This window comes from Schistocerca americana, chromosome 5 (assembly GCF_021461395.2).
Source record: "Schistocerca americana isolate TAMUIC-IGC-003095 chromosome 5, iqSchAmer2.1, whole genome shotgun sequence".
Taxonomy (NCBI): Eukaryota; Metazoa; Arthropoda; class Insecta; order Orthoptera; family Acrididae; genus Schistocerca; species Schistocerca americana.
Genome location: NC_060123.1, coordinates 98,283,454 through 98,311,394, shown reverse-complemented (window position 1 = coordinate 98,311,394; position 27,941 = coordinate 98,283,454). Strand labels below are relative to the sequence as shown.

Genomic DNA, 27,941 nt, shown 5'->3' with positions numbered 1-27,941 from the left:
ATGTTATGTCACTCATAATAGACCAGATTGTCCTAAGTGGTGGGCTGTTTGCAGACAGTGTGACAAAACGGGCCATATTGCTCCTGTTTGCAGTGCAAAATTCCATCAGCCTGTTGCAGATGCTGACACAGATGTCAACTGTATACCAGCAATCTCCATTGCACCCAATAAGCTTTTTATTGATGTTGAGGTTTATCAGAAGGTTTTGAACATGAGAGCCAACACCGGTACTGTTGTCATTATTTGCCTTGCAAACGTTCACGGAGTTGGGTTCTCTCCCTTTAGCACCACCGTCACGTACGTTAGTCACCTACTATAAGCAAAGCATTCCAATATTATGCAGTTACTCGGCCCCAGTCACATATAAATCTGTGGTACTATTTCCGATGAATTTAATCTCGTATCTGATCGAGTGCCTTATACACAACTCTACACTTTATGCTCTGAATATTCTGTCCTGTTTTCTGCAGGTTTTGGTTGTGCCAATAATTTTGAAACCCGCTTCACTGTGAAACCTTCAGCCGGACCACATTTTTTTCGGGCTCGCCCGGTGCCGGTGGTGCTCTGTGACCAAGTTGAGACCGAGCTCGATGGCTTCACAGCCTGCGAGATTGTCCAGCTAATTGCATCTGGTGAATGGGCTACCCCTTAGTCATTGTCAGGAAGCCGTTTGTGGCAATTTCAGAGTTTCTGTCAATGCTTGGTCTATTATTGACATGTATCCCATGTCACGCCCTGACAAACAATTTTGCTAGTTTCACTGGTGGTTAGTATTTTTCTGAGATCGATCTCTCTGATGCATATTTGCAGCTTCCCATTGATGCTGGCTTTCAATTGTTCTCAGTTGTTAACACACCTTTTGGTTTGCATCAATACTTACCATTTGGCGTGGACAGAACACTTGTGACTTTTCAATGGTTTCCAAACGGTTCACGAGATCTGTGCCCTGACTGTGTCAACAATCTTGATGATATTGTGGTGTTCGCCTGCTACACTTCTGAACATCCCAACAACGTACGTGCACTCTTTTCAGTGTTACAGACTACCAGGTTAAAATGCAGTTTGGAAGTGTGCCGCTTCTTTCAGTCTTCTGTTGTGTATCTTGGGTTCGAGGTCTGTAGTGCTGACATCAGACCTCTTTGTCAGAACACCTCTGCCATTGTGGCTCTAACCCATCCTACATCAGTCGAGGACCTCTCTGTGTGTGTATGTGTGTGGTTTTTTTAAAAAGATTGCTTATTATTATCATCTGTTTTTGTTGGGCGTGGCATCAGTTGCACAGCCGTTACATTACGTGCCTTGCTGCATGAAGGGACATCTTTCCACTGGTCGCAGGCACATGAAACAATGTTTTCCAAACTGAAGTCTATGTTAGAATCTGCACCTTGCCTCATAACGTACCAAATGGGTCAACATTTAGTGTTGGCAACAGAGGCGTCCCAACATGAACTGGGGGCAGTGTTAGCTCATAATAATCGTGATGGCTCTGAGCGGCATATGGCATGCACCTCGAAGATTCGTAATTTATCCTCAGTGCAGATATTCACAAATAGAGAAAGGAGCCCTTGCCATTGTTTATGCCTTAAAGAAGTTTCATGTTTTTCTGTAGGGTGTAAAATTCCATCTCATCATGGGTCACAAGCCATTAGTTTTGTTGTTTAACCCCTCAGTGTCATTGCAAGACAAAGCAGCACACAGCCTTCAACATTGGTCACTGTTCCTCTCTCAGTACAGCTGTGAGATTCACTTTCACCCCACAGCTAAAAGTGCAAATGCTGACATGGTTCCCTGTCTTCCAGTCAGTCCGGTCCCAGTTTTAGATCATGAGGAGTTACTCTGTTTCCACATTGATGAATGCACTCATCACACTGTTAATAGTTTTCTAATGGCTAGCACTCAGGTTGTGCAGGCTAGTGCTACCGATATGATTTTATGGAAAGTGATACATTGCATACAATATGGCTGGCCCAAGGTGCCTCCATCGTGGGCATCTGACCCCCTCTGTAACTACTAGGTTTTGGCATTGTTTCTCTGCCGTCAATGTTGTTATACTTCTTGATATGGCCTATTCGGCTCCTCGCACAGTGATTCCCTATGTTCTCTGTTCAGAGATCTTGCAGTTGCTGCAAGCTGATCACTGGGGGGTATCCTGCACCACGTCATTAGTCCACCGTCATGCTTTTTGGCCCAGTTTGGACAGCGACATCACTTGTTTGGTTACGGCATGTTGTCAATGCTCATCGCAGCAAGCTGCCCTGCGGGCAACATTATCTCTGTGGCCAAAGCCTTCGCAGGCCTGGGACAGTTTCCTCATAGATTTCACTGGCCCTTTCCTTAATGTGTACTAGCTAATAGTAATGGAAGCATTCTCTCGATTCCAATGTGTTGTTTGTTACCCGTCAACTTCGGCCTCTGCCATGATGGCAGCACTGTCAAAATTTTTTTCCATCGAAGGACTTCCAGCAACGTAGGTCTCTGATAAAGGCCCTCAGTTTGTCTTGCAAGAGTTTGCTTCTTCCTTCAGTGCCCACAGTATTTGCCACATTTTCGCCTCATCCTTCCACTCAGAGTCCAACGGTGAGGCTGAAAGATTAGTTAAAACATTCAAAATGCAAATGAAAAGTACCCGACTCTGTCCCCGTCTGACATTGCTTCAGATTAATTTCTGTCTTACTATCGGTTTACACCATTCAACGATATCAGCCCCACCGAACTGCTTCAGGGGTTTCAGCCCCAAATGCTCCTGCATCTCCTGTGGTTCTGGCCCATGGGTGGCTGTCCTGGCATGTGGGTTTGGTCATCAGCCAAAACAGATTGTCAGCATCATCACTCAAGGCTGCAGCCGCTGTCTCTGCGATGTCCGTACAGAGGAGGGCCTCTGTGCACGTCATTACGACAAGTTGAGCCTGCACATGGACGACTGGATGACCCTGGCCAATATACCATCACCACCATACCGGTCTGCGTCACTTGACAGATTGCTCGATGTGGCTGGGTCCCTGCCAAGAAATATGAGGGGTTCTCCGTCAATAGACGACTAACGTGGCGCAGCTTCTCCAATACTGCTACCAGACCAGGGCAGCCACCATGCACATCGGAGCTGTCTTCTCCAGTTCAGCTGCCAACTGCAGGGGCACCATCACAACCCCCATGCCCTGGGCCTGATGTGGACGCAGAGCTCAAGCCTGCATCACCTATCCTACCATATGAATTGACACGAGAAGGTGGACTGCAACACTGCTCGCACTCCTAGTGCTTCCGACCTTATGCCCCAGTATCAGCATGTCATCTCAGTCAGAGCCTCATGTTATTACTAATTGCATACACTTGCCTTATTTTATTGTGTTCAGTGTGCATTTTTGTGATTGGCTTGATGCTACAGACTAATAAAGTTGTAGTAACTTTCTTTGTTGTGTTGTATTCAAGGTACAACACTTTTATTTTTTATTTGTGTGTACTTTATTAATTGGCAATTCTAGCCAATACGTAGACTATTTGACTGCAGGATCACAGCTACAGCTTATTATTTGCAGCGAATTAGCTATGAGCATGAAAGCAGATGTGCACAGCTCGACCCTATAACTGCATCGAGCTACTCTTTTCAAAAGGAACCATGCATAGTTAAAGTACCTAGAGTATATGTGACCACACATAAAGAGGCAACTCGTCTGCTCATATGGGAGGCTGTTTAGGAAGACTAACTACTCAGCAGTAACGTAGAGGTACCATTGTGAGATCCAGAATACATTTTATTTGTTAGGATAAATTCTTTTCTACTTTAAACAAGCATGGTGATAACACAGTGGTCAACACTGACCTTTCCAAGAAGAGAAACTTACAAGGGAACCTCCCCATCGCACCCCCCTCAGATTTAGTTATAAGTTGGCACAGTGGTTAGGCCTTGAAAAACCGAATGCAGATCAATCGAGAAAACAGACGCGAGAGGGAGAGGGATATGTATAGCGTTCTTTTCAGCTTAAATTGTGGTAACAGTGGTTGTTAGTCCACTTCGAGAATACAGAGGCACTTCACAAAAAAAATTTGTGAAAAGGTTCGAAGGAACTGTTACTGACATACTGTGTTATGTCATTCAGGCACCAAAAATTATGGGAAAATTTATGAAAAAACTGATTATGAGCATTTCTCAAGTCCTGAGGTGAGGTGTAAAACTTTTGAAACTGTACTAGTCACCTTCTTCATATCTGCATGTTCAGTGTGATTGGATGCTAGTTCACTTTGTAGATAAGTTTCTTTATGAAACTTCCTGGAAGATTAAAACTGTGTGCCAGACCGAGACTCGAACTCGAACTCGGGACCTTTGCCTTTCACGGGCAAGTGCTCTACCACTGAGCTACCCAAGCACGACTCATGCCCCGTCCTCACAGCTTTACTTCTGCCAGTACCTCGTCTCCTACCTTCCAAACTTTACAGAAGCTCTCCGCTGCAGAGTGAAAATCTCATTCTGGAAGTTTCTTTATGTTTCTACTTCCCTATTCTCCTTTCCACGGATTCAAGATAGACCTAAAATGTTAGTTTCACACTACATGTAAAGACAGTTCATTTTAAGGTCACTAGTGGCCCATTTTGTAGTTAAATTTTCTTTCATTACAGTCAGGTTTCAGTGTACAGTAAGAGAGAGAGAAGAGGTAATCTGAAAGTACTTCCCTTAATTATCCATGTGAGTAGAGTAGCACTAGTCTTAATTTGCTGTAGTTATGCTTTATGGATGTAGCCTGCAGTGGTTTGATTCTGTGTCTTATGTACAACTAGAATCTTTCTACATTTCTTCATGATAATATTACTGAAACATGATGTATGGATGAATGAATGAACGAATGTATGACAACTGATTAAATAATGGAAAATCCAGGAATGTAAAAATATTATGAAAAGGGTAGTTGCTACTCACCATATAGCTGAGATGCTGAATTGCAGATTGACACAACATTGAGACCATCACAATAAGCTTTTGGCCAACAAGGTCTTTGTCAAAAATAGACCACACACACACACACACACACACACACACACACACACACACACACACACACACACACACACACACACAGTCTGTGGCAGCTGAAGCCACACTGTGAGCAGCAGCAGTGCATGATGGGACAGACACCTGAATGGGGTAAAGAGGAGGCTGGGGCAGGAAGGGGGACAGTGAAGTGCTGCTGGGAAGCATGCAGCAATGAGGTGGAGGGAGGACAGGGCAGCTATGTGCACTTGGGTGGTTAGATGATGGGGAAGAGGTGGGGTGGAGGAGGTGGTGGAGCAGCAGAGAAGTAAAAAGTGTGTTGGTGGAATAGAAGGCTGTGTAGTGCTGGAATAGGAACAGGGAAGGGGCTGGATGGGTAAAGACAATTACTAACGAAGGTTGAGGTCAGGAGGATTACAGAAACACAGGAGTATTGCAGGGAGAGTTCCCACCTGCACAATTCAGAGAAGTTGGTGTTGTGGGAAGGATCAATATGGCACAGGCTGTGGAGCAATCACTGAAATGAAGAATGACATGTTGGGCAGCGTGCTCAGCAACGGGGTGGCCCAGTTGGTTCTTGGCCACTGTTTGTCAGTGGCCATTCATGTGGACAGACAGCTTGTTGGTTTTCATGCCCATATAGAATGCAGCACAGTGGTTGCAGCTTAGCTTTTGGACCATGACTGGTTTCACAGGTAGACCTGCCTTTGATGGGATAGGTGATGTTAGTGACTGGACTGGAGTAGGTGGTGGTGAGAGGGTGTATGGGACAGGTCCTGCATCTAGGTCTATTACAGGGTATGAGCCATGAGGTAAGGGGTTGGGGGCAGGGGTTGTGTAGGGCTGGACAAGCATATTGTGTAGGTTTGGTGGATGGCAGAACACCACTGTGGGAGGAGTGGGATGAATAGTGGGCAGAACATTTCTCATTTCACAGCACAATAAGAGGTAGTTGAAAGCTTGTAAGTGCATACCCAGGACTGGAGCAACTGAATTACATTCTCCGCAAGGGTTTCGACTACCTCTTGCCATACCCTGAAATGAGAAATGTCCTGCCCACTATCCTTCCCACCCCTCCCACAATAGTATTTTGCCATCCACTGAACCTACACAATAGCTCTTACCTCATGGCTCATACCCTGTAATAGACCTAGATGCAAGACCTGTCCCATACATCCTCCCACCACCACCTACTCCAGTCTAGTCACTAACATCACCTATCCCATCAAAGGCAGGTCTACCTGTGAAACCAGTAATGTGATCTACAAGGTAAGCTGCAACTACTGTTCTGCATATTATGTGGGCATAGCAACCAACAAGCTGTCTGTAGGCATGAATGATCACAGACAAACAGTGGCCAAGAAACAATTGGACCACCCTGTTGCTGAGTGTGCTGCCCAACACAACACTCTTCATGTCATTGACTGCTTCACAACCTGTGCCATACAGATGCTTACCACCAACATCAGCTTCTCTGAATTGTGCAGGTGGGAACTGTCCCTGCAATATATCCTATGTTCCCATAACCCTCCTGGCCTCAATGTTCATTAGCCATTGTCCTCACCCATCCAGCCTCTTCCCTGCTGCCATTCCAGCACTACACAGCCCTCTATTCCAACACACTTTTTACTTCTCTCCTTCTCCACAACCTCCCCTGCCCCCTCCTACTTCAAGCTCACCCTCCGTCTGACCACCCAATTGTGCATAGCTGCCCTACTCTCTCTCCACCTCGTCTCTGCACACTCCCCAGCAGCCCTTCACGGTCACCCTCCCTGCCCCAGCCTCCTCTTTACTCCCACCCAGTTGTGTCTCCCATCATGCACTGCTGCTGCTGCTGCTCGTAGTGTGGCTTCAGCTGCCGCAGACTGTGGTCATGTGTGTGTGTGGTGTCATCTATTTTTGACAGTGGCCTTCTTGGCTGAATGCTTATTGAGACAGTCGTCTTGTTGTGCCTACCTGCGACTCAGCATCTCCGCTATATGATACATGATTATATTTTTCTGTATGTTATGCAGTATCTCGTATGAGCAATTGCCACAGTTCCAACACAACCATCCCTGTGTCACAATTTTCTGATACCTGCATTAGCAATCACAAAGTTCCTGTATTGCTATCTTTGGAAATTGCTACTTTTGGATAAATATAGCTAAATACTATCATCTTACTTTTAACCAGCATAAGTTCTTTATGATGAGCTCAGTGCTTTTCCATCAAACATGCATTGCATTGTATTCACTCTATCCATCATAGAAATTTTCCATGGAAACTGACACAGTAACAATAAATAACTTCTAATGCATAATTTAAAAAGCATTTTCTCTAACCTAGTGTTATTTGCTGAAGTGGTATCATTAAAATAAATTCACACTGTTTAAGGTCTCACCAGAAGAAGGCCGTGCCTTGGCAGCCCAATTCGGGTGTCCATTCTACGAGACATCGGCAGCTTTACGACATTTTGTTGATGATGCGTTCCATACTTTAGTGCGTGAGATTCGACTCAAAGAACGTGACAGACGTCATACAACTACTAAACTGAATAAACACAGTCGATGGCGACGACTGCGCTCGATACTTGCCATCGTCTTTAGGCGTAAACGTAATTTCTCTCAGTAAGAAAATGGTTACACTCCCAGACAAACAGCTTTACAATTAAAATGGCAGATACCATTAGCATTTTGTGTGTTCTTTTTAAGTCATTTTCTTCTTCCTCCCTTTCTCTGTGAACTTAGATTATAGTGGATAACTTTAAGATCTCATGATTTTCGTGTCACTTTTATGTAATATCAGGACAGTTGCTTTTGATATTCATATTTATTTTGTTAATATTTTACATCTGTGTAAAAATGTAATCATAATGATGTTGTATGTTACAACATGGAAGTACAAAACATCCTTTGTTGGCAAGTTTGCCAATGTGAAGGAAGAACATATAAACTTAAATACATTTTATAATAAGGTTAATTCATTTTGATTATGTTTCAATAAAACATAAAATATTTGCTTAAATGTTGGGTACTAGTTCCCATTCTGGGACTTGCGTACATAGAGAGAACCTCGAATCTTCACTCTGATCACTGAGGAATGTATATGTATATGTATCACAACAATAGGCCATAAGCATGAAGTATCCAGTTTACGTGGCTTTCTGAGAAGTATATTAACATTAACCCTGAAGTGAAAAATCCCACCATGAATTACTATTGTAACTTGTAGGAAATATTTCCAAGCACATTTTCAATAGTTTTGTTGGATATTTTCTATATGAAGACAATGTCAGTCTCTTAGTTTAATTTGCAGTTAATATAGTATGAAAGTTTTGATGAATGAAGACCAGTTTCTTTCCCTCACCATATTCTGCTCACTGGAAAACTGAAAGTGAACCATGGAATTGTGAATGTAATCAGTGAAATTTCATGCATGTAGTTTAACTTATTGTACTAGTATTTGGGTTGTGACTGTTCCTGCTGGTTGAGGTGAAGTACTATGAAACTGGGTAGTCCAAAAATAACAATAAAAGTGAATATCAATACTTAAAGTATTGATGGTATCACAGAATGGTTTTCATACAACTGCTTATGACGTGGAATAATGCTTGATATAAAACTGAAAGAAGTAACATGCTAGTTACATTTTTCATGTAATTTGAATCAGTAATATCCTACATTTCAGCTGTGACCAATTACATTTCAGTTAAATTAAATTAAATGTGTACTTCATCTGTCCAGTGGGCATTCAAAAGCTAATTTTCATAATTTTCTGTTTGAGCCTGCTGGGAAATCCATTTCACTACTGATGGGTGACAGCTCCAGACACAAATAACAGTATCAACTCCCAGTTAAAAATTTATCTAGTCTGGTAATACAGTTTTCATTGTCAAAAGAAAAATCCAGTACATATCTGTGGAAACAACAGAGTGCTGTTAATGATACCTCCTTATTGAGATTTTATGTCTAATTAAAAGTATTTACTCCTTCCCCGCCCCTGCGTATTTTACTGTATAATAAGATGGATGACAATTCAGATGTATTCAGTCAATTTTGGTCATGCATACCGTCAGAAGATAACTTTGTAATTCATAAAGATATGTTGCAAATGGAATCGAACTGAAAGTTAAATAGTAAGAAAATCCATACAATAATTACTTTCTTTATTTATTTTTTTCCAATTTCACTTGTTACAAGTATAAGTTACTAACTGTATGTATGCTTGCAACAAATTGTTCCACTAATTCTCAGTTGTCTACTTCACCTTTTTTACAAACATATGATTTACAAACATTTCACGTTCAGTAGTTATGTCAAATAAAATTTGGCCAACAAGAACAGCCAAGTATGAGGACTGTACCTTGAGCTTGTGTTTCAAGCTGACAGGGAAATTGCATCACTTAGTTTTTCATTTAGATTCCATCTTTTCTTCAGTCTCACTGTGTTTGCTTTGGTTCCTATCATTCTTGCCCGCATTCTTCTTCTTGAGATGTCAGTAAGATTTATTTCCGCATATATTTCTGAAGAAAGAATTTTTGTACCTGAGAGTTTGACATTTGAATTTAATCTGTAATGGTCTTTAATCTATTCCACTACCAGTGCTTGAAACATTTAAATGGATATAATTTTTTTCCATAATATGTTTTTAATTGGAGACTCAGACTTCTTTTAACCATAAATATTCAGAAGTTTAACTTACTCAGCGTGACCATTCATAGGGAAACTGACATCCACATAATTCTATAAGTATCACACTGAAATGTATGTCAAAGTCCAATCTAAAATCTAAAGAATACGACTTACATCCATATCAGTCATGATTTTCATTTCTGTTTTATTAATGTTTTGATTGTCTTGTTAAAACAGACCTCTATTTTGAAAAAAAAAAAAAATCTGTTGAATGTGTATCACTGTATTAGCAAAAAACTAACATTACAACTGAATAATAATTGACCTAGGCTGTGCCCTAAATGAGTTGTGTTCAGAATGTCACCCTCCCTAATTTCCCTAAATTTTCATGACTGGAACAGTGTTGAACGTGTCAATAATAGAGTATATGTATTTTGCATTTGAGAACATTGATGTTACTGCCAATGAAAATAGCATAACTTAGAGAATAGTGAAAAAAAATTGAAGCTAAATCACAGTTATCATAGTTGATACGGTATACTATGCAGAATTGCTAACATTAACAAAAAAGCTTAAGAATTCTCAGTTTTTTTAATATTGAATAACAAGAGATAAAGGGATAGAGACAATTTGTGACCGGGAGAGCCAAAGAACTTGTTCCTTACTGTTCAGACATTCCAGAAAGGTAAACTGTAAAGTCAAGTATTGTAAAAATAGACTCAATATCATTTTAGCCCCTGTAGTTGCACATCCTTTGCTTTCCTCGTCTTGGTCTTCTGCTGATCAATAAGTCTAAAAACGTATTTTCTAATCTCCTTAGGCCACTATCATGTATGTTTCTCTAATTTTCGAATAAATACAACTTCTTTTCACTACCTTTACTTTTTAGATCTAAATTGAGGTATACAACTTTTCATTCTATCATCAGGCACAGTGATGATAATATTTTTAAATGATTATTTCAATCTTAATTTGAGAACAATGGACCCATACTTTTAATACATTTTGGATCAATTATCAGCATTCATATAAATAAGCAGAATCATGTTTTCAGGCCCCTTGATAAAATAAATTTAACTGCACTTGAGGATACCATCAGTGCTTGCTGTTTCTTACAAAATGAATCTAATTTTACAGCTGAGAAATAAAAGAATGATTTCCATCTTGAAATCTAAAATATTTATTGCAGACAACCATTTTGTTGCAAAGTGTGGTGCTTTTTGTTAGTTTCAATTCATGATTGATTAAAGTTGCTGAAAACAATGTATTGGTAACAGGCCTAAGCTACTGTGAGTGATGTAGTCAGTTGTTTTCAAGAATGGTACCTAAATGTCATTATTGTAACAACTTTCTTTGTTATGGTAAGTAACACTAGTACCCTACAATGAAGATTTCACGTATAACACATGACAGTGGAGCCTAAGATATTATATGCAAGGAACAAACTGTGAAATGGAAAGATATAGTACTCTGTCAAGATTACTCGTTATAAAACTATGCAATTACATTATTGGATGTGTGAAACTGATTGATTGTTATAAAAAATTTTGCTTGTTAGTAGTGTGTACAGTATTAGTTTTTACCTTACATTACTATGAGAAGGGGAAAACATTATCCAAACCCTAACATTGAAACAATTTGAAATTAATAATTTGTGAAGTATTTGCTTTAGTCACAATGGGTCCAATAACTGTTCCAGTAAACGTGGCACTAAAAGTTAGTGCACAGAAATACCTCTACTGAATTGATGATATTAATTTACCTTTGTACTTTTGCATATTGTAAATATATTGCTGCAGTGTAATTATGATTATTGACTTATTTAATACTGATGTACAAAATAAAAATGATTTTGTTGTTTTGTATTATATTTTCTTATTGTAAATTGAAGGCATATAAACTGAAACAGCAGCATCTGTAAATGAGGTATGCCTAAATACAGAATGACAGGGTGAGGGGTGGGAAGAGAGAGGGTTACCACTAGATAGAGGCATATGATAAAGCATTTTCAAAATGCATATAAACTATATTTTTCTTCTCATTTTTCCTGTTTTCTATTGTTCCTTAGATGCTTCAAAATTCACAGAGGTAAGTTCCATCTTTCCAACTAAACGAAAAGCAGCATTTTTTTATTTTTGCCATATACATTGCACTTCTTTTATTTATGCCAGCATCTTCAGTGTGTGTGGTCCAGATGTGTTCATTTGGTCCCAATATTACAGCTGACCAATTTCTAGTGTTTTTTCACCCGTTTATTACAACATATCATTTGCAATTTACACTGTGTGATTAACATGAGTGTCACACATGTTGATCACACAATGAAAAGTGGAGGTGATGTGGTGTAATAAACATTGGTGAAAACGCACTGGAAACTGCCCAGCTGGAGTATGAGGACCAAATGAACTCATTTTCAGGACTGCACACATGGACTAGCAACACTGGAAATTGCCAATGGTGGTGCTTCATAAATAAAAGAAGCGAAATGTGTATGGCAAAAAAACAACTCTTAATCAAACGAAGCAAATGCCAGAGGGTTGTCATTCCCTAATTTTGCATGGATATTTCTTGTAAAAATTAGGCTAGTGTTCTGATTATAAAGATCTCTCCGATGATGGGTCATTAAATATTGTTCCTGTCCACTCATGGTAAGTAGCAGCTTTCATATATCTGTGCTGGATCAATGTCTTCAGTTTTAAATTCTGTATTTGAAATAATACTAAGATTTAAATTCAATTTTGTACTAGTTAGATGAAAGTGTACAGCATAAGAATGAGGAGATGCAATGTTTTCAAGTTCTGAACCAATTCCTTGCTGTAACTAAATATTTTTCTAGGTGGACTTGTATTTTGTTACTTCTGTTGAATGGACTCATCTCTATTGTAGGTGCTGTTATGCCAAGGGTGGGGTTGAGTGGTAAGCTGATGTGGCCACATTATTGTTTTAATCACAACATTTCTACACCATCAACGAGTGGCTGGCCTCTGCCCCTTATGAACGGTACTTGCATCGACAACCAGAGGTGGTGACATCAGACTCGGGGAAACAAGCTGCCCACCAATCAGCCAAGGCACTGACGTCAGGGGCACACTCCTTCTCACTGCATCACCCCTCTGATGTTGAATGCCCATGCCCAACCGTGGCTTGCATCTTCCATGGTGAAGAGGGAGACTGCCGTGTGTGAACTGTGACTTGCTGCCTGCTAATGGGGTATGTCAGCAACTGGTAAAGACAGAAGGTCCACTGTGCTCTGGCACGAAGTCTCCAGGGACTTCTCAGTGTGAGAGACTCCTGCTCTGTCCCAGTCTTGAAACCATTGCTGCAGCTGGTGTCATCCCATCACTTACTGCAGCCTTGGCATTGTGGTAGTACTGCTGGGCTCTGAATGCCTGTCTCAAAATCGACAGTTATTTACACTCCTCCAAGGTGCATTTGTTGCGCTATTGCCCGGTTCCTGATCATGTAACTCGTAACATAGTTCTGGTTCTGGTATGGTGACACCGTCCTGCCCTCTCCGACTATTTCTGCTGCATGGTGCAGTTTCCATAGAGCACAGATAGCCCATCTCGCAATACTTTTGTACACCTGTTGCTGTAACCTACATGTCAACACACTGTGTTTGCCAGCCTGCTATAGCTAATGTGAAGTTCCATGGCAGCTGCTTAGAAATTTTTTCCAAGACTAGGTAGCAGTACTACATTACTGCCTTCCTTTGGGAAGATTCAACCTCTCAGGTCTTGCTCAGGACTGTTTCTCAATCGTGAACTGCTTCAATCATCGAATTACAAAACAAGTGACACACTACTGAGGTTATACTAGGATAGTTATATTAATTGCTATACATTCCTTGTAATTCCTTCAGCATATTCGTTGCTTGCTGTATAAGTGCACACTGCACCTCTTTGCTCATTACATGATTTTCTCCATGCTTGTAATCTTCCACAGGTCTAACAAATTCATCTTTTACAAAATATTGCCTGTCTCACACTCGAGGCATCCAGTCCACTGGGACCTGGATTACCCACAGATCAAGTTGCTGAATGACTGTCCATCTCAAGCAAATAAAAGTTACATTGTCATACACCAAGTATAGCCAATGTATACCCACTCACAGGAAGTGAGTGGCACGGCTGACTCTCTGCCTCATCCATGAACAATCAAATGGCTTACGCGTTTCCTCCAATTTGAATCCCATGAGCAGGGGGCATATGGCAACCGCCCCGCTTTTACACTGCTGTAGTTATTTTACAGTCACCACCACAATACAACCCTTATCTTCTGCTATTAGTAACACACTACTCTCATAACCTGCATAAACTTCCCCGTTGTTTCTAACCTTACGGGATAGATGTGAATTGTGTAACACCTAAACCATGCACATTTGTCTGCCACCGGTACGTCCGTTGACCCATACTGTTGTGCACTATCTGTTCTTACCTCCATAGTTCCTCAATAATAGTAGAAAGGCAGGTCATGACTATTAGGCCCAGTTACTATCTGTAGTTCTGGTGGTAGCTCTTTCCACACCTCCCTTGATCGCTTCAGCTATAGCTCGGCTGATGACAGGACAGGACTCAATTGGCTGTCCAGTGCATGATGAATGGCTTCCTGCAAATTTATTAACCCCACTCTTGCATCCCACACACTCTTGCATTATTCTTGCTTGCACTGCCTTGAAATCCTGGTTTAGAGTGCTAGCTGAAGCTCTAGCACAATTACTTACTTCCCCAGTTAGCTGGCAAAGCACGTGTGTGTGCGTCGTTCAGTGTGCCGCTCTCCAAACTCGCAATCCGTCTGAAATGCCATTCCGTAACCTCTCGATTCCATTTGGCTGACACTCTCGTGACTTCTGCTATCCTATTTAGCTCACTCTGTTATCTGCATCCACTGTTCCAAGTGTCATCTGGAGTATCCTTCCTCCAGTATTTATCTGTCCCATCTTTTTCCTCCAATATTCTAGTGGCATCACCCCTACTACTTGTCGCATTTGTTCCCTCAATCCTCCATACACTACACATAACTTCTCATATTCTTCTGGCACCTCATTAAACACTTTACTGCTGCTTGCTAACAGCCATAAACCTGAGAATACCTCTTCCAGTCTCCTCACTCCATTTTCTTGTTCCCGTACATTAACTATCAAACTTAACGTTCACCTATGACTATACAATACCACGTCTTGCTTCTTGGAAAACAAAACTCTTCTTTCGAGGTGTGATCTCATAGTTCCCCTACTCTGCCCCAGGCGAAGGGCTACACAGCACCAAGGCCAGCATCCTCCCTTCCTTCCTCACTCTTGCCAGACGGCAGCCTGAGGACAAGGACCATTACCATTTCCCCCAGAAGCCTTGCTGTCTCCAGTCAGCGTTTCTCACACAACAGCTAAAAATAACCCTTACGCTACAATTAATAAAATATTCTGGGCTATTATGCCTTGGTCAAAGGGGTTTCACTTTAAAACACAACATTTTGTCCTCCTCTGTGGAGGACATTTTTGAGGGGGATCGTAGCTTTTTAGAACGTCTGGTTTGCACCCTGGCTTGTCTTCCGCAACTGGGCACGAAACATCAGGTTTTAAAAGTGAAATCCCTTCAATCATGGCATAATAGACTGGAATATTTTATTACTTGTGACAATTACAGCTGTGAAAGTTTACATTTTACAACCTTACCCTAACACATACATATGATGTACTACTTCAAGAAACAAAGTAAAACAATAAAATTCATTGACTACCTTCTTGCCTTTAATGAATGCTGTACATAAGGTATATGGTTCTCCTCCTCCTCCTCCTCCTCCTCCTCCCATTGCACACTCTTCTGCTCCTTCTTTGGTTCTATTGATACTCCTCCCGGGATTGATTACGACACATACTTGAAGGGTCGTTAAGTGTCCGACACGTACTGTCGTTAACCTCATTGATAGTTGTAGCTTCACACTTGCAGATGTAGTGGTTTCAGTCACTTGGTACAGGCCATGGTATTGTGTCAAACGCTTCTTTGTTTTCACCATGGGAGAATCCCATTGTATACTGAGATATGGTTCCCATGTGCTTCACTGCCTCCTCTCGCCTCTCCAGTGCCACGGTGTTAGCTCTTTTGACCCTCTTCCAAACTTCTCTCACAGTTCTCACAAGCTGACTGATTTCCTATTCCTGCTCCCTTTCTGCTTAGTCACATCAAATAATGACTGCTTTCTTTTTACCATATATCACCTCAAGTGTGATGTTGTGCACGTTCATCTCAAAAGATAAATACGTATCTTACTCATTATGGTGGGAGTTGTTATAACTGAGCACCTGCTATGTCCTTCTGTTTGACGGAGGACAGAGTGGACTAGTTCTCAATTTCTTCACTCTAGACACACACAACTCCTTCATCAAGTCCGACATAAAATTCGTCCCCTGAGCCATTATTATTGTCTCTGGCGCCTCAAATTTCAGCACCCATCTATTCCCCAGTGCTTGCACAACTGTGATGGTCTGCTGGTTTGACAGCGGTATCATCTCAATATAATGAGAGAAATTGTCTATTATAATCAGCACAAAACAATTCATTGCTGGAGTTTGGTAAAACAGTCCTTACAGATCTACCCCATCATCCAAACATTTTCTGTAGTGTCTAGAAATCTGTGAAACAATACTTGTTTTCAACTCAAATCTGCACATTGTGCACACTACACGATTCTTGGTGTACTGAGTGACATCACTTTTTCTTCCCTTCCACTAGAACTTCTCTGCCACCCCCTGACCTGTCGCCCTGCATCCTCTGTGACCACACAAAAAGTGATCGTGCATCTCTTTAAGTAACTCTTCCTTATCTTCACTGGTCCTAGCACTGGTGGCCCTGACCTTGTCTCCTTACATAACAACCTGTCGCAAATGCTGAACTGCTGCTGTGTACGGCATTGCTGACTTTCTCCATCAGCACTCTGTGCTGTTTGCACCCAGCAAGGTCTTGACCTAGTACTGGTATCATTGCTACCCTTTTGCTTAATGCATTCGCATTTCTGTGTTTCTTCCCCAGTTTGAGAATTACATTGCACTCAACTTCGCTGAGTTTTAATGCACATCTCATCATTCTACTGGATGGGTCCTTCAAACCTAGTTACCAATTCGAAGCAGCATGATCAGTCACTACAGTAAACTTTCTCTTGTAATGGTAACACCAGAAGTGTGAGAGTGGTTCATAAAGTCTGCTAAAAAAGCAAGAAAAAATATTTGATTCATAAATAATGCACGTGGTTCATGGTGTGGGTTCCTGTAGTCATGTCCTAGTTCATGAACCATGGGCAACATATGAGTGGCCAAGTAAGTGGTCCCGACAGTCGGGATACCAGTTACTTTGGAATAAGGCCATATTCTGAGTCATGGTCACCTTTGTGCTCATACGGCAAAGACTACCAAATCCACCGGTTAGTCCCTCAGCCATTAGGGGTAAAACCCAATGCGACTGGGGCAAGTAAGGCTAGCAACCTGCTTCCCTGGTACTTTAAATATGATGCTGGCAACGATCAGAGCAAAATGCCTCGGACCTTTGGAGGTGACGGAGTCCCACCTCTAACTGACAAACCAGGGACTCCTAAGATACAACTTGGCAAACAAATGGTAATGAGATGGGGAGCTATTAATATCAATGGGGACTACTCTGGGAAGAAGGTAGAACTGGCAGAGGCTGCAAGTAAGATGGGACTGGACGTTTTAGCTGTTAGTGACATTCGGGTAAGGGGTGAGAAAGAAGAGGAAGTGGGAGAATACAAGGTCTACCTGTCAGGAGTCAAAGCAGGAATAGCACAATGGGGTGTAGGGCTTTACATCAGGAAAGAAATGGAACCCAGCATCGTTGCAATAGGGTATGTAAACGTACGACTGATGTGGATAGATTTGACAGTGTCTAGCAAGAAAATTAGGATTGTGTCAGTATATTCGCATTGTGAAGGGACAGATCAAGATAAGATGGATAGTTTTTATGATGCACTCAGTGATGTAGTTGTTAGAGTAAAGGGCAAGGACAGTGTTCTGCTCATGGGTGATTTTAACGCCAGGATTGGAAATCGAACAGAAGGGTATGAAAAGGTTATGGGTAAATTTTGAGAGGATATGGAGGCCAACAGGAACGGGAAACAACTCTTGGATTTCTGTGCCAGTATGGGCTTAGTAATCACAAACACCTTTTTTAAGCATAAGAACATTCACCAGTATTCTTGGGAAGGCAGGGGAACCAGATCTGTCATTGACTATATAATAACAGATCAGGAATTCAGGAAGGCTGTGAGGGACACACGTGTATTCAGGGGATTCTTTGATGACACTGATCATTATTTAATCTGCAGTGAAATTGGGATTGTGAGGCCAAAAGTGCAGGAGGTCAGATCCATATGTAGGAGGATAAGAGTGGAGAAACTTCAGGATAAGGAAATCAGGCACAAGTACATAACAGCGATCTCAGAAAGGTACCAGTTAGTTGAATGTAGTCAATTACAGTCATTGGAAAAGGAATGGACAAGGTACAGGGACATAGTACTAGAAGTGGCTAAAGAATGTCTTGGAACAGTAGCGTGTAAAAGTAGGATGAAGCAAACAGCTTGGTGGAATGACACTGTCAAGGCAGCCTGTAAAAGGAAAAAGAAGGCGTTTCAAAAATGGCTACATACTAGAACTCAGGTAGACACAGAAAGTTATGTTGAAGAAAGAAACAAAGCCAAACAGATAATTGCAGCATACAAGAAGAAATCTTGGGAAGACTTTGAAAACAGGTTGGAGACTATGGGTCAAGCTGCTGGAAAACCATTCTGAAGTGTAATTAGCGGTCTTCGAAAGGGAGGTAAGAAGGAAATGACAAGTATTTTGGACAGGTCAGGAAAACTGCTGGTGAAACCTGTGGATGCCTTGGGCAGATGGAGGGAATATTTTGAAGAGTTGCTCAATGTAGGTGAAAATGCGATCAGTAATGTTTCAGATTTCGAGGTAGAATGGGATAGGAATGATGATGGAAATAGGATCACATTTGAGGAAGTGGAGAAAATGGTCAATAGATTGCAGTGCAATAAAGCAGCTGGGGTGGATGAAATTAAGTCGGAACTCATCAAATACAGTGGAATGTCAGGTCTTAAATGGCTACACAGGATAATTGAAATGGCCTGGGAGTCGGGGCAGGTTCCATCAGACTGGACAAAAGCAGTAATCACACCAATCTTTAAACATGGAAACAGAAAAGATTGTAACAACTACAGAGGTATCTCTTTAATCAGTGTTGTGGGTAAAATCTTCTCAGGTATTGTTGAAAGGAAAGTGCACGTATTAGTTGAGGACCACTTGGATGAAAATCAGTGTGGGTTTAGGCCTCTTAGAGGTTGTCAGGACCAGATCTTTAGCTTACGGCAAATAATGGAGAAGTGTTATGAGTGGAACAGGGAATTGTATCTATGCTTTATAGATCTAGAAAAGGCATATGACCAGTTTCCTAGGAGGAAGTTATTGTCTGTTCTACGAGATTATGGAATAGGAGGCAAACTTTTGCAAGCAATTAAAGGTCTTTACATGGATAGTCAGGCAGCAGTTAGAGTTGACGGTAAATTGAGTTCATGGTTCTGAGTAGTTTCAGGGGTAAGACAAGGCTGCAACCTATCTCCACTGTTGTTTATATTATTTATGGATCATATGTTGAAAACAATAGACTGGCTGGGTGAGATTAAGATATGTGAACACAAAATAAGCAGTCTTGCATATGCGGATGACTTAGTTGTGATGGCAGATTCAATTGAAAGTTTGCAAAGTAATATTTCAGAGCTATATCAGAAATGTAAGGACTATGGTATGAAGATTAGCATCTCCAAAACGAAAGTAATGTCAGTGGGAAAGAAATGTAAACCGGTTGAGTGCCAAATAGGAGGAACAAAGTTAGAACAGGTGGACAGTTTCAAGTACTTAGGATGCATATTCTCACAGGATGGCAACATAGTGAAAGAACTGGAAGCAAGGTGTAGCAAAGCTAATGCAGTGAGCGCTCAGCTACGATCTACTCTCTTCTGCAAGAAGGAAGTCGGTACCAAGACTAAGTTATCTGTACACCGTTCAGTCTTTCGACCAACTTTGTTGTATGGTAGCGAAAGCTGGGTGGATTCAGGTTACCTTATCAACAAGGTTGAGGTTACGGATATGAAAGTAGCTAGGATGATTGCAGGTACTAGTAGATGGGAACAATGGCAGGAGGGTGTCCACAATGAGGAAATCAAAGAAAAACTGGGAATGAACTCTATAGATGTAGCAGTCAGGGCGAACAGGCTTAGATGGTGGGGTCATGTTACATGCATGGGAGAAGCAAGGTTACCCAAGAGACTCATGGGTTCAGCAGTAGAGGGTAGGAGGAGTCGGGGCAGACCAAGCAGAAGGTACCTGGATTCGGTTAAGAATGATTTTGAAGTAACAGGTTTAACATCAGAAGAGGCACCAGTGTTAGCACTGAATAGGGTATCATGGAGGAATTTTATAAGGGGGGGCTATGCTCCAGACTGAACGCTGAAAGGCATAATCAGTCTTAAATGATGATGATGATGATGATGATGATGATAAATAATGCACCTTAATTCTCAACAGTCTCCTGTGAAGGATATGCACTTTGTCCAGTGATCCTCCAACGTTTTCATCCCATCCGAAAAATAGGTTATGTAAAACTCTGTAAAATACTTGTTGACTACAACTGTCACTTTCTCATTTGATGAAAATTTCTTTTCAGCAACCAAAAGTTTTAAGTTAGGGAGTAGGAAGAAGTCACTAGGGGCTAAGTCTGAAGAATATGGTGGATGAGGAACCAATTCAGAGCCAAATTTGTGGACATTTGCCATTGCATGGAATGGTGCACTATCCTGGCAAAAGAGCACTTTTTTTGCATAGCAACCTTGGTCTTCCTTCAAATGATCCAACAAAGAAGCATTATAGAGTCCAGCTATGGTTCTGCCTTTTCCCGAAGAATATATGAGGTTAATTATTTGGGGAACACAAAAAACGGTGCCTATCAGCTTACCAGACAACAAAATGGTCTCTGCAGTGTTCAGTGCACTTTCACCAGATTTTGTCCATTGATTTGACTTATGTGTAATGGTGGATCTGGGTTTCATCAGCAGTCACCAATCAACACAGAAAGTCTTGGAAATTGTGGTTAAACATCGTCAGACGCGGTGCTGAAATGTGCCGGATGCACCTGTCGCGGCACTACTCATTTTGCCCACAACTTCTCCATACCCAATAATGCATGCAGGACGTTATGCACTCATTTAATTGAAACATCTACAGTCTCAGCAATCTCATGGGTTTTTATTTGGAACTCTTGCATTACCATATCATTGATTTTGTAGATGGTTTCCTCTGTCGTGTCCTCAATTTGGTGACTGGAGTACACTTCATCTTCCGCACTTGTCTGACCATGTTTAAATTCATTACTCCAAAGGTAAATGGTCTTCAATGATGGTGCAGAGCCTGAATAAACTTCACCCAATTCTGAACTTCCCCATTTTTGATCGCAGTTGACACACTGACCAATTCAGATGGCTGTCAGCACTGAGCTGTATGCTGTACATGGTTGAAATTCTTTATATGATCCTCAGAATAAACAAGCTTCCCAATAATGAAGGTGAAATAAAAATGCTCCAGACTTTTCAAACCAACTTTGTGTATTACTCCCTAAATCATGCTAAGCATTTCCATCTCTCTAGCAGAATAATTTCTCACAGCTATATTTAGCTGCCTCACTGCAAAAGCAATAAGGCATTGTTCTCCACTGACCTCCTGAACCAAAAGACACCTGAGAACAAGACTCAATGCATCATGTGACAATATAAATTCCTTCTGAAAATCCAGGAGCACTGACACTGGACTCAACATAAGTACTTCCTTTAGCTTGTCAAATGCTTTGACTCCTCAGACAACACTTTCTCTGCAGCTGCATAAGCAGTGGCACTACATCTCCTATAATAATTTGTGAGTCCATGAAAGACTGCCATTCTTTACTCGTCCCTGGTGCTGGAAAATCTCAGACAGCCTGAATTGGAGGCACATCGGTCCTCATACCATCCTTCCTCTATGTAGACTTTCCCAGTGTATTAACAGATTAAATTCATGTGGGTCTTCAGCCAGATCAAATTGTCAGCACACATGATTTCCGCAGTCCATCTGGCCGCCATCATCATGTGAGATAAGCTAGCTGCTGTTGCCGATAAATGATTCAAACTGTGAATGACGGAACCTTTATATGTACTGAAAATACGAAAGCACACGAGCTAAGGTAATGTGCAAGTGCTCAGCCGTTGCTGCTGGTCCCTGGCACAAGAAGAATTGCAGTGCCTCCAATGGTGAATACTGTCGAAAAACAAAAGATCTTTAAAAATTATTACTCATAGATGGCCAATTCAGATGCTATTGTTTCTTTATATCAGGTAAAACAAGATTCCAAGTTCTACTTAGTGGGTATCCATTATCACACCTGTTCAGAATGTAAATTTCTGGGGATATATATAGATGACAGACTTTCGTGGAATCAGCAAATAGATCATGTCTGTGGTAAAATAACATCTAGTCTGTATTTACTAAGGAGATTAGTTCAATATTTAGATATCGAAGCAATAAAAATAGCGTATTTTGGGTTGGTGTATCCCCATCTATCTTATGGAATTGTATTGTGGGGTGGGTGTAGCCAATACAATATAAAAAGGGTATTTGTATTGCAGAAAAGAGTAATAAGAACTATGGCAAAAGTAAGATCCAGAACTTCATGTAAAAACCTTTTTATTAAGTTTAATATTATGACTATCTATGCAGTATATATGTTTCAATCAATATTATTACCGAAAAAAGACAAAAAAGTGACAAACAGGAATATGGAAATCCATGATTACAATACAAGACACAAATCAGACTTTCATATGGTGAGCAGACGATTGAATCTAACAACAAATACGCCATTCATTAAGGGAGCAATATTTTATAATTCTCTGCCAAACAACCTGAAACAGCTTTCTGGTAGAATTTTTAAAAATGAGTTAAAAAAATGGCTTATATTGAAGTGCCCATACAGTATGGTGCTGACATGATTTGACCTCAGGGATGCTATGTTAAATATACTTAAGTGATCTTTTACTTAATAGCATGTAACCTATTTACATTGTGTATCAATAATCTAAATGTAATTATTATAACATTGCCCATGCATGTTAGATACATGTTTCGAGCTGTAAGATAAATAAATAAATAAATAAATCACAGTTAATGATATTACCTGTCAGTCTGTTTTCGGCAGATTCTTTTAAAACACAATCCCAGTAATGCAAGGAGTTTGTAACCACTTGTGTCTCATCTTATAGCATCCTATGTCCTTCTGTAAGACAGTGCTCATCTAAGGCAGATTTGTCAAGTTGTAATAATCGTGTATGGTGGTGGTGATCAACATATCTGTCATTGACGGTACGAATAGTTTGGCCAATGTATATTTTCAGCACTCACATGGTATTTTGTAAATGCCAGGCTTCTTCAAACTTAAATCATCCTTAACAGAGCCAAGTACTGCTCTAAACTTAGCTGGCAGATGGAATAGACATCTGATTTAATACTTGTTCAAAACCCTGTCTGTGTTGGCAGACACGTTCCCAGAATATGGAAGGAAAGCCTCAAAAACCTAAAGTGTCTTCAGCTGGTGCCACCAGCTGTTATCCACAGTTTCATCATAAATGAGTCCTATGGACCTTGGTCAAAAGAGCATATTCTATCTTTGATGATGAGAATTTACCACAAGGGCTGCAACATCATGAGGACATGTTTAATCAGAACGGCTATAAGGACAGACAGAATCGAAGTGCTTTTGAGTTCGGATAATTATCTAAACCAGCGGAAGACACTTTTAGTTCTGTGTCTTTCATTACCTATGCTAGGAATGTGTCTGTCAAGATAGATAAGGTTTCGAAGAAACATGAGATTAGATGTGCATTCCATCTACCAGTTAAGATTAGAGCATTTCTTGGCTCTGTGAAGGGCGATGTAGGTTTGAGAAAGCTGGCATTTACAAAATACCATGTGAGTGCAGTAAAATAAACACTGGCCAAAATTCATATCGTCAATGACAGATGTGTTGAACATCATTGCCATATGTGATTATTAGGACCTGATGAATCCACAGTGGCTGAGCACTGTTTTAAAGAGGGACATAGGATGCTGCACAATAAGACACAAGTTGTTGCAATGCCTCACGTTACTGGGATTGTGTTTTAAAAGAATCTGTCAGAATCAAACTAACAGATAATATCATTAACTGTGATAATGGATATTCGCTAAGTAAAACATGGAACCCTGTTTTATCTGATATGAAGCATCTGAAATGCTCATGTGTGAGCAACAGTTTTTAATGATATATCATTTTTTGACAGTATTCACCACTGGAGGTGCTGCAACTGTTCTTGTGCCAGGGGCTAGCAGCAATGATTGAGCACTTGTGCATTACCTTAGCTCATGTGCTTTTCTACTTTTGCTGCATATAAAGATTTCATCATTCACAGTTTGAATCATTTATCAGTGACAGCAGCTTAGCTTTTCTCACCTGATGATGGCGGCCAGTGGACCGCAGAAATATTGTGTGCAAATGACAGTTTGATCCAGCTGAAGATCTGACAAAAATCTGATTTATTAATATGCCCGGAAAGTCTACATAGCCACATCAAGTGCCTCTAGGGGGAGGAGATGGTTCAGAGCATCAGTGAGTTTGATAAACGTTGTAGGAAGAAAGGGAAGCTGCTGAGTACCATCGCCTTTCTACTGAATGTCACAACGGAGGTATTATACCAAAATTTGCCAGATTTGTCCATTACATTAATAAGAGAGTGTCAGTAGTATTAAGAGGCAGGCTAGTTTTGCCTTAGTTGGAGAACACATCTGTTTTACACAAAGACATTTGGATATTATGTCCAAAGATTTATTTTAGCTTCATGTAGAGTTTTCGTCATTGTTGTCTACACTATCTTGGGAGTGTGTCAAATTTTCTTCCTGGGCAGTATCAGATTGGGTGCATAGGAGTGCTGCTAGTAGGCAGTTCTCTCAATTTCAATGTCTTTGCCATCAAACTTTGATATCTGGAAATGATCACTTTGGAATTCATTTTTTCTGTTGATCAAGCGTGTCACATCTTCTGGAAGTAGGGGCGGAAGACATCTGACAGGAGGTGTCTCACATTTTGCGTTGGGTTTGACCTCCACAGAGTAACATTTCCTCGGCTGAACAGGCAGCTATTTGGTCTATTAGAGAGAACCCTGAATTATTAATTTTACCAACAGACAAAGGCAACACTACTGTTTTAATCTCCAAGGCCGATTATGTGAATAAGATGCAAGATTTACTTGAGGATCCATCACATCGTATATTACAGAAGGATCCCACGGACTGCATAAAATGGATAATGACTTCACTTCTGAAGATCATTACCTGAAGACATTATTAAAAAGCTTTGTCCTGGTGCGGCCATTCCACCTAGAATATACAGTTTGGAAAGGTCCATAAAGATGGGGTCCCATTATGCATGATGTAGATGTAGATGTAATTTGGGTGCACTGACTTGCAACTTGGTAAAATGTTTAGTGACAGTCCTCAGTCCTCATGTGGGCATTATGCATGATGTAGATGTAGATGTAATTTGGGTGCACTGACTTGCAACTTGGTAAAATGTTTAGTGACAGTCCTCAGTCCTCATGTGGGTAAATATGAACACCATATTTCCAATTTATGGAACTTGTTCAGCACTTAAAGTTGCTTCATCTTGATCCCTCTGATTTACTTGTCAGTTTCGATGTGGTGTACTGACATCCGTCTATTTTTTATTCAGTGACAAATATTTTGAACAGAGTAATGGTGTGGCTATGGGGAGTTATCCCCCATAGTCACTAATCTTTTCATGGAGGATACGGCCCCGAAAACATCTTTTTTGAAGCCCTCTTGTTTTTTGAGGTATGCTGACGATGTGTTTCTTGTTTGGCCATGAGGAATAGATTATTTTCACTGGTTATTGGACCATTTTAATTGTCTTTATCCTAACATTAAATTAATGAAGGAGACTGAAAAGGAGGGAATTTTTTGTATCTACTGGGTTATACAAAAGATGAAGTCACTGAATTTATAGGAAATAGACACATACTGATAGGTATTTATATGCCCCCAACTGTCATCCACTGTTTCAACATACAGGAGTTCTACAGACCTTGGTTAAAAGAGTGTGTGTTATCTCAAATGTGGAGAATTTACCACAAGAGCTGCAACATCTTAAGAACATGTTTAATTATAAAGGCTGTATGGACAGACAGATTTGACGTACTTTTAAGTTTGAATCATTACCTAAACCAGCTGAAAAGACTTTCCGTACTGTGGCTTTCCTTCTATATGCTGAGAATGTGTCTGCCAAGATAGACAGGGTTTTGAAGAAAATCAGATGTGTATTGCATCCACCAGCTAAGATTAGAGCACTTCTTGGCTCTGTTAAGGAAAATTTAGGTTTGAGGAAGCCTGGCATTTACAAAATACCACATGAGTGTGGTAAGATATACATTGGCCAAACTATTCAAGCCGTCAGTGACAAATATGTTGATCATCATCATCATGTGCAATTGTTACAAATTGACAAATCCGCAGTGGCTGACCACTGTCTTACAGAGGGATATAGGATGCTACACAATGAGACACAAGTGGTTGAAATGCCTCAGGTTACTGGGGTTGTGTTTTAAAATACTCTGTCGAAATCAGACTAACAGATAATATCATTAAACTTGATAATGGATACCCGCTAAGTAAAACTTGGAATCCTGTTTTATCAGATGTGAAGAAACAATGGCATCTGAATTGGGCATCTAAGAGTAACAATTTTTAACAATATATCACTTTTCAACATTATTCACCACTGGAGGAGCTGCAACTCTTCTTGTGCCAGGGGGCAGCAGTAACATTTGAGCATTTGCACATTACCTAAGAACATGCGCTTTTGTATTTTTGCTGCATATAAAGGTTCTGTCATTCACGGTTTGAATCAGGTATCGGCAAGGGTGGCTTAGCTTGTCTCCTCTGATGATGGCAGCCAGGTGGACCATGTAAATGTTGTGTGCAGATGGCAGGTTGGACCGGCTGAAGACCTGTCAAGAATTTTACTGATTGCATGTCCTAAGTAATTCACTTTTTCTGATGCAAAATGTTTCTTTTTGGCAGGGTTATAGTTTAATTTGACCCAAAAACCCGATGAGTTTTTTACACTATATTTAGTATTGCCAAAAGAAGACCAGGCTTCAGAAGATCCTCCCAATGAGTCAATGCTGGCAGCTCAACAATGAAGCTTTTCACAAAAGTAATAAATCCTCATGGTAAGTTTCCTTTTTGAAGTTTTCAGCTCCATTATCTTTCTTCATTTGTTTGGTTGAAACTGTGTTACAATCAAACCAGAAAACATAAAGGCAGGAAAATAACCAAAATCAGCACTCCTAAAAGACATAATACCTCCATTCCATTCTGGATGCATCTCTATGAGTCAATTTTCTGCACTATCTTCTTGTTCAACAGTTAATCGTCTTCTTTGGAATCTGGGGATCTAATGTGTTAGCAAGATAGTGAAAGGTTCTAGTGCTTGTTCCTTTAGTGTTTTTACATTATTTTAGAGTTCCATACAAGGAATTTCTTAAATATTGATCCATATTTTGACATGTGGGGCGGCAAGTTAAATAATCCTCTTCATTTTTCTACAAGAGCTTGAAAACTATTTTTACGGTCAGCCACAAAGTGATGGACAACAATCTGACCGTATACGAGGCTCATCCACAAAGTAAGTTCTGTTTCTATTTCTATCCATGGCAATGCTACAATCGCAGTTCTGAGCATGTACAGGAGTTACTCTGACTCAAGGAGAAGACATGTATGCCATTTTCAGACCTGCTGCCAACATGTGCTTCTTTATAATGTCAGCTGTAATTGTAAATGCAAAGAAAGTTAAACCAAAGGAAATTCATCGGCAAATCTGCGAGGTTTACAGACAAAATGCTATGAGTGATTCAATGGTTAGAAGATGGGTCAGACTGATAAAGGAACATGATGAAGTGCATGATGAAGAACAAAGTGGATGCCCATCTGCAGTTAGTGATCAATCGGTTCACACAGTTGAAGAGAAGAATAAGCACAAACGTAAGTTTACACTTAGTGTCCTTGCTATGGACGTTATTGAAATTTCAAAAACTTTGCACTTTGCTCACATTGGGGACCCAAATATCTTACCGAACAACACAAAAAAAAAAACAAAGGGTGGGTAGGGCACTTCAGTTTTGACACACTACAATGAAGGCGGCGA

The 27,941-nt window shown here is 40.6% G+C and overlaps 1 protein-coding gene across 2 annotated transcripts in view; it reads left to right on the top strand.

Moving 5' to 3' along the window:
* Positions 1-11,417, top strand: part of LOC124616068 (GTP-binding protein Rit2-like) — a 102,954-nt gene extending 91,537 nt beyond the window's left edge. For both annotated transcript variants that reach the window (XM_047144305.1, XM_047144303.1), the window contains exon 5: positions 7,358-11,417. In XM_047144305.1, coding sequence (XP_047000261.1) covers positions 7,358-7,594 — 237 coding nt within the window. In that variant the 3' untranslated portion in view covers positions 7,595-11,417. The remainder of the gene's footprint in view (positions 1-7,357) is intronic.
* The last annotated feature ends 16,524 nt before the right edge of the window (positions 11,418-27,941 follow it).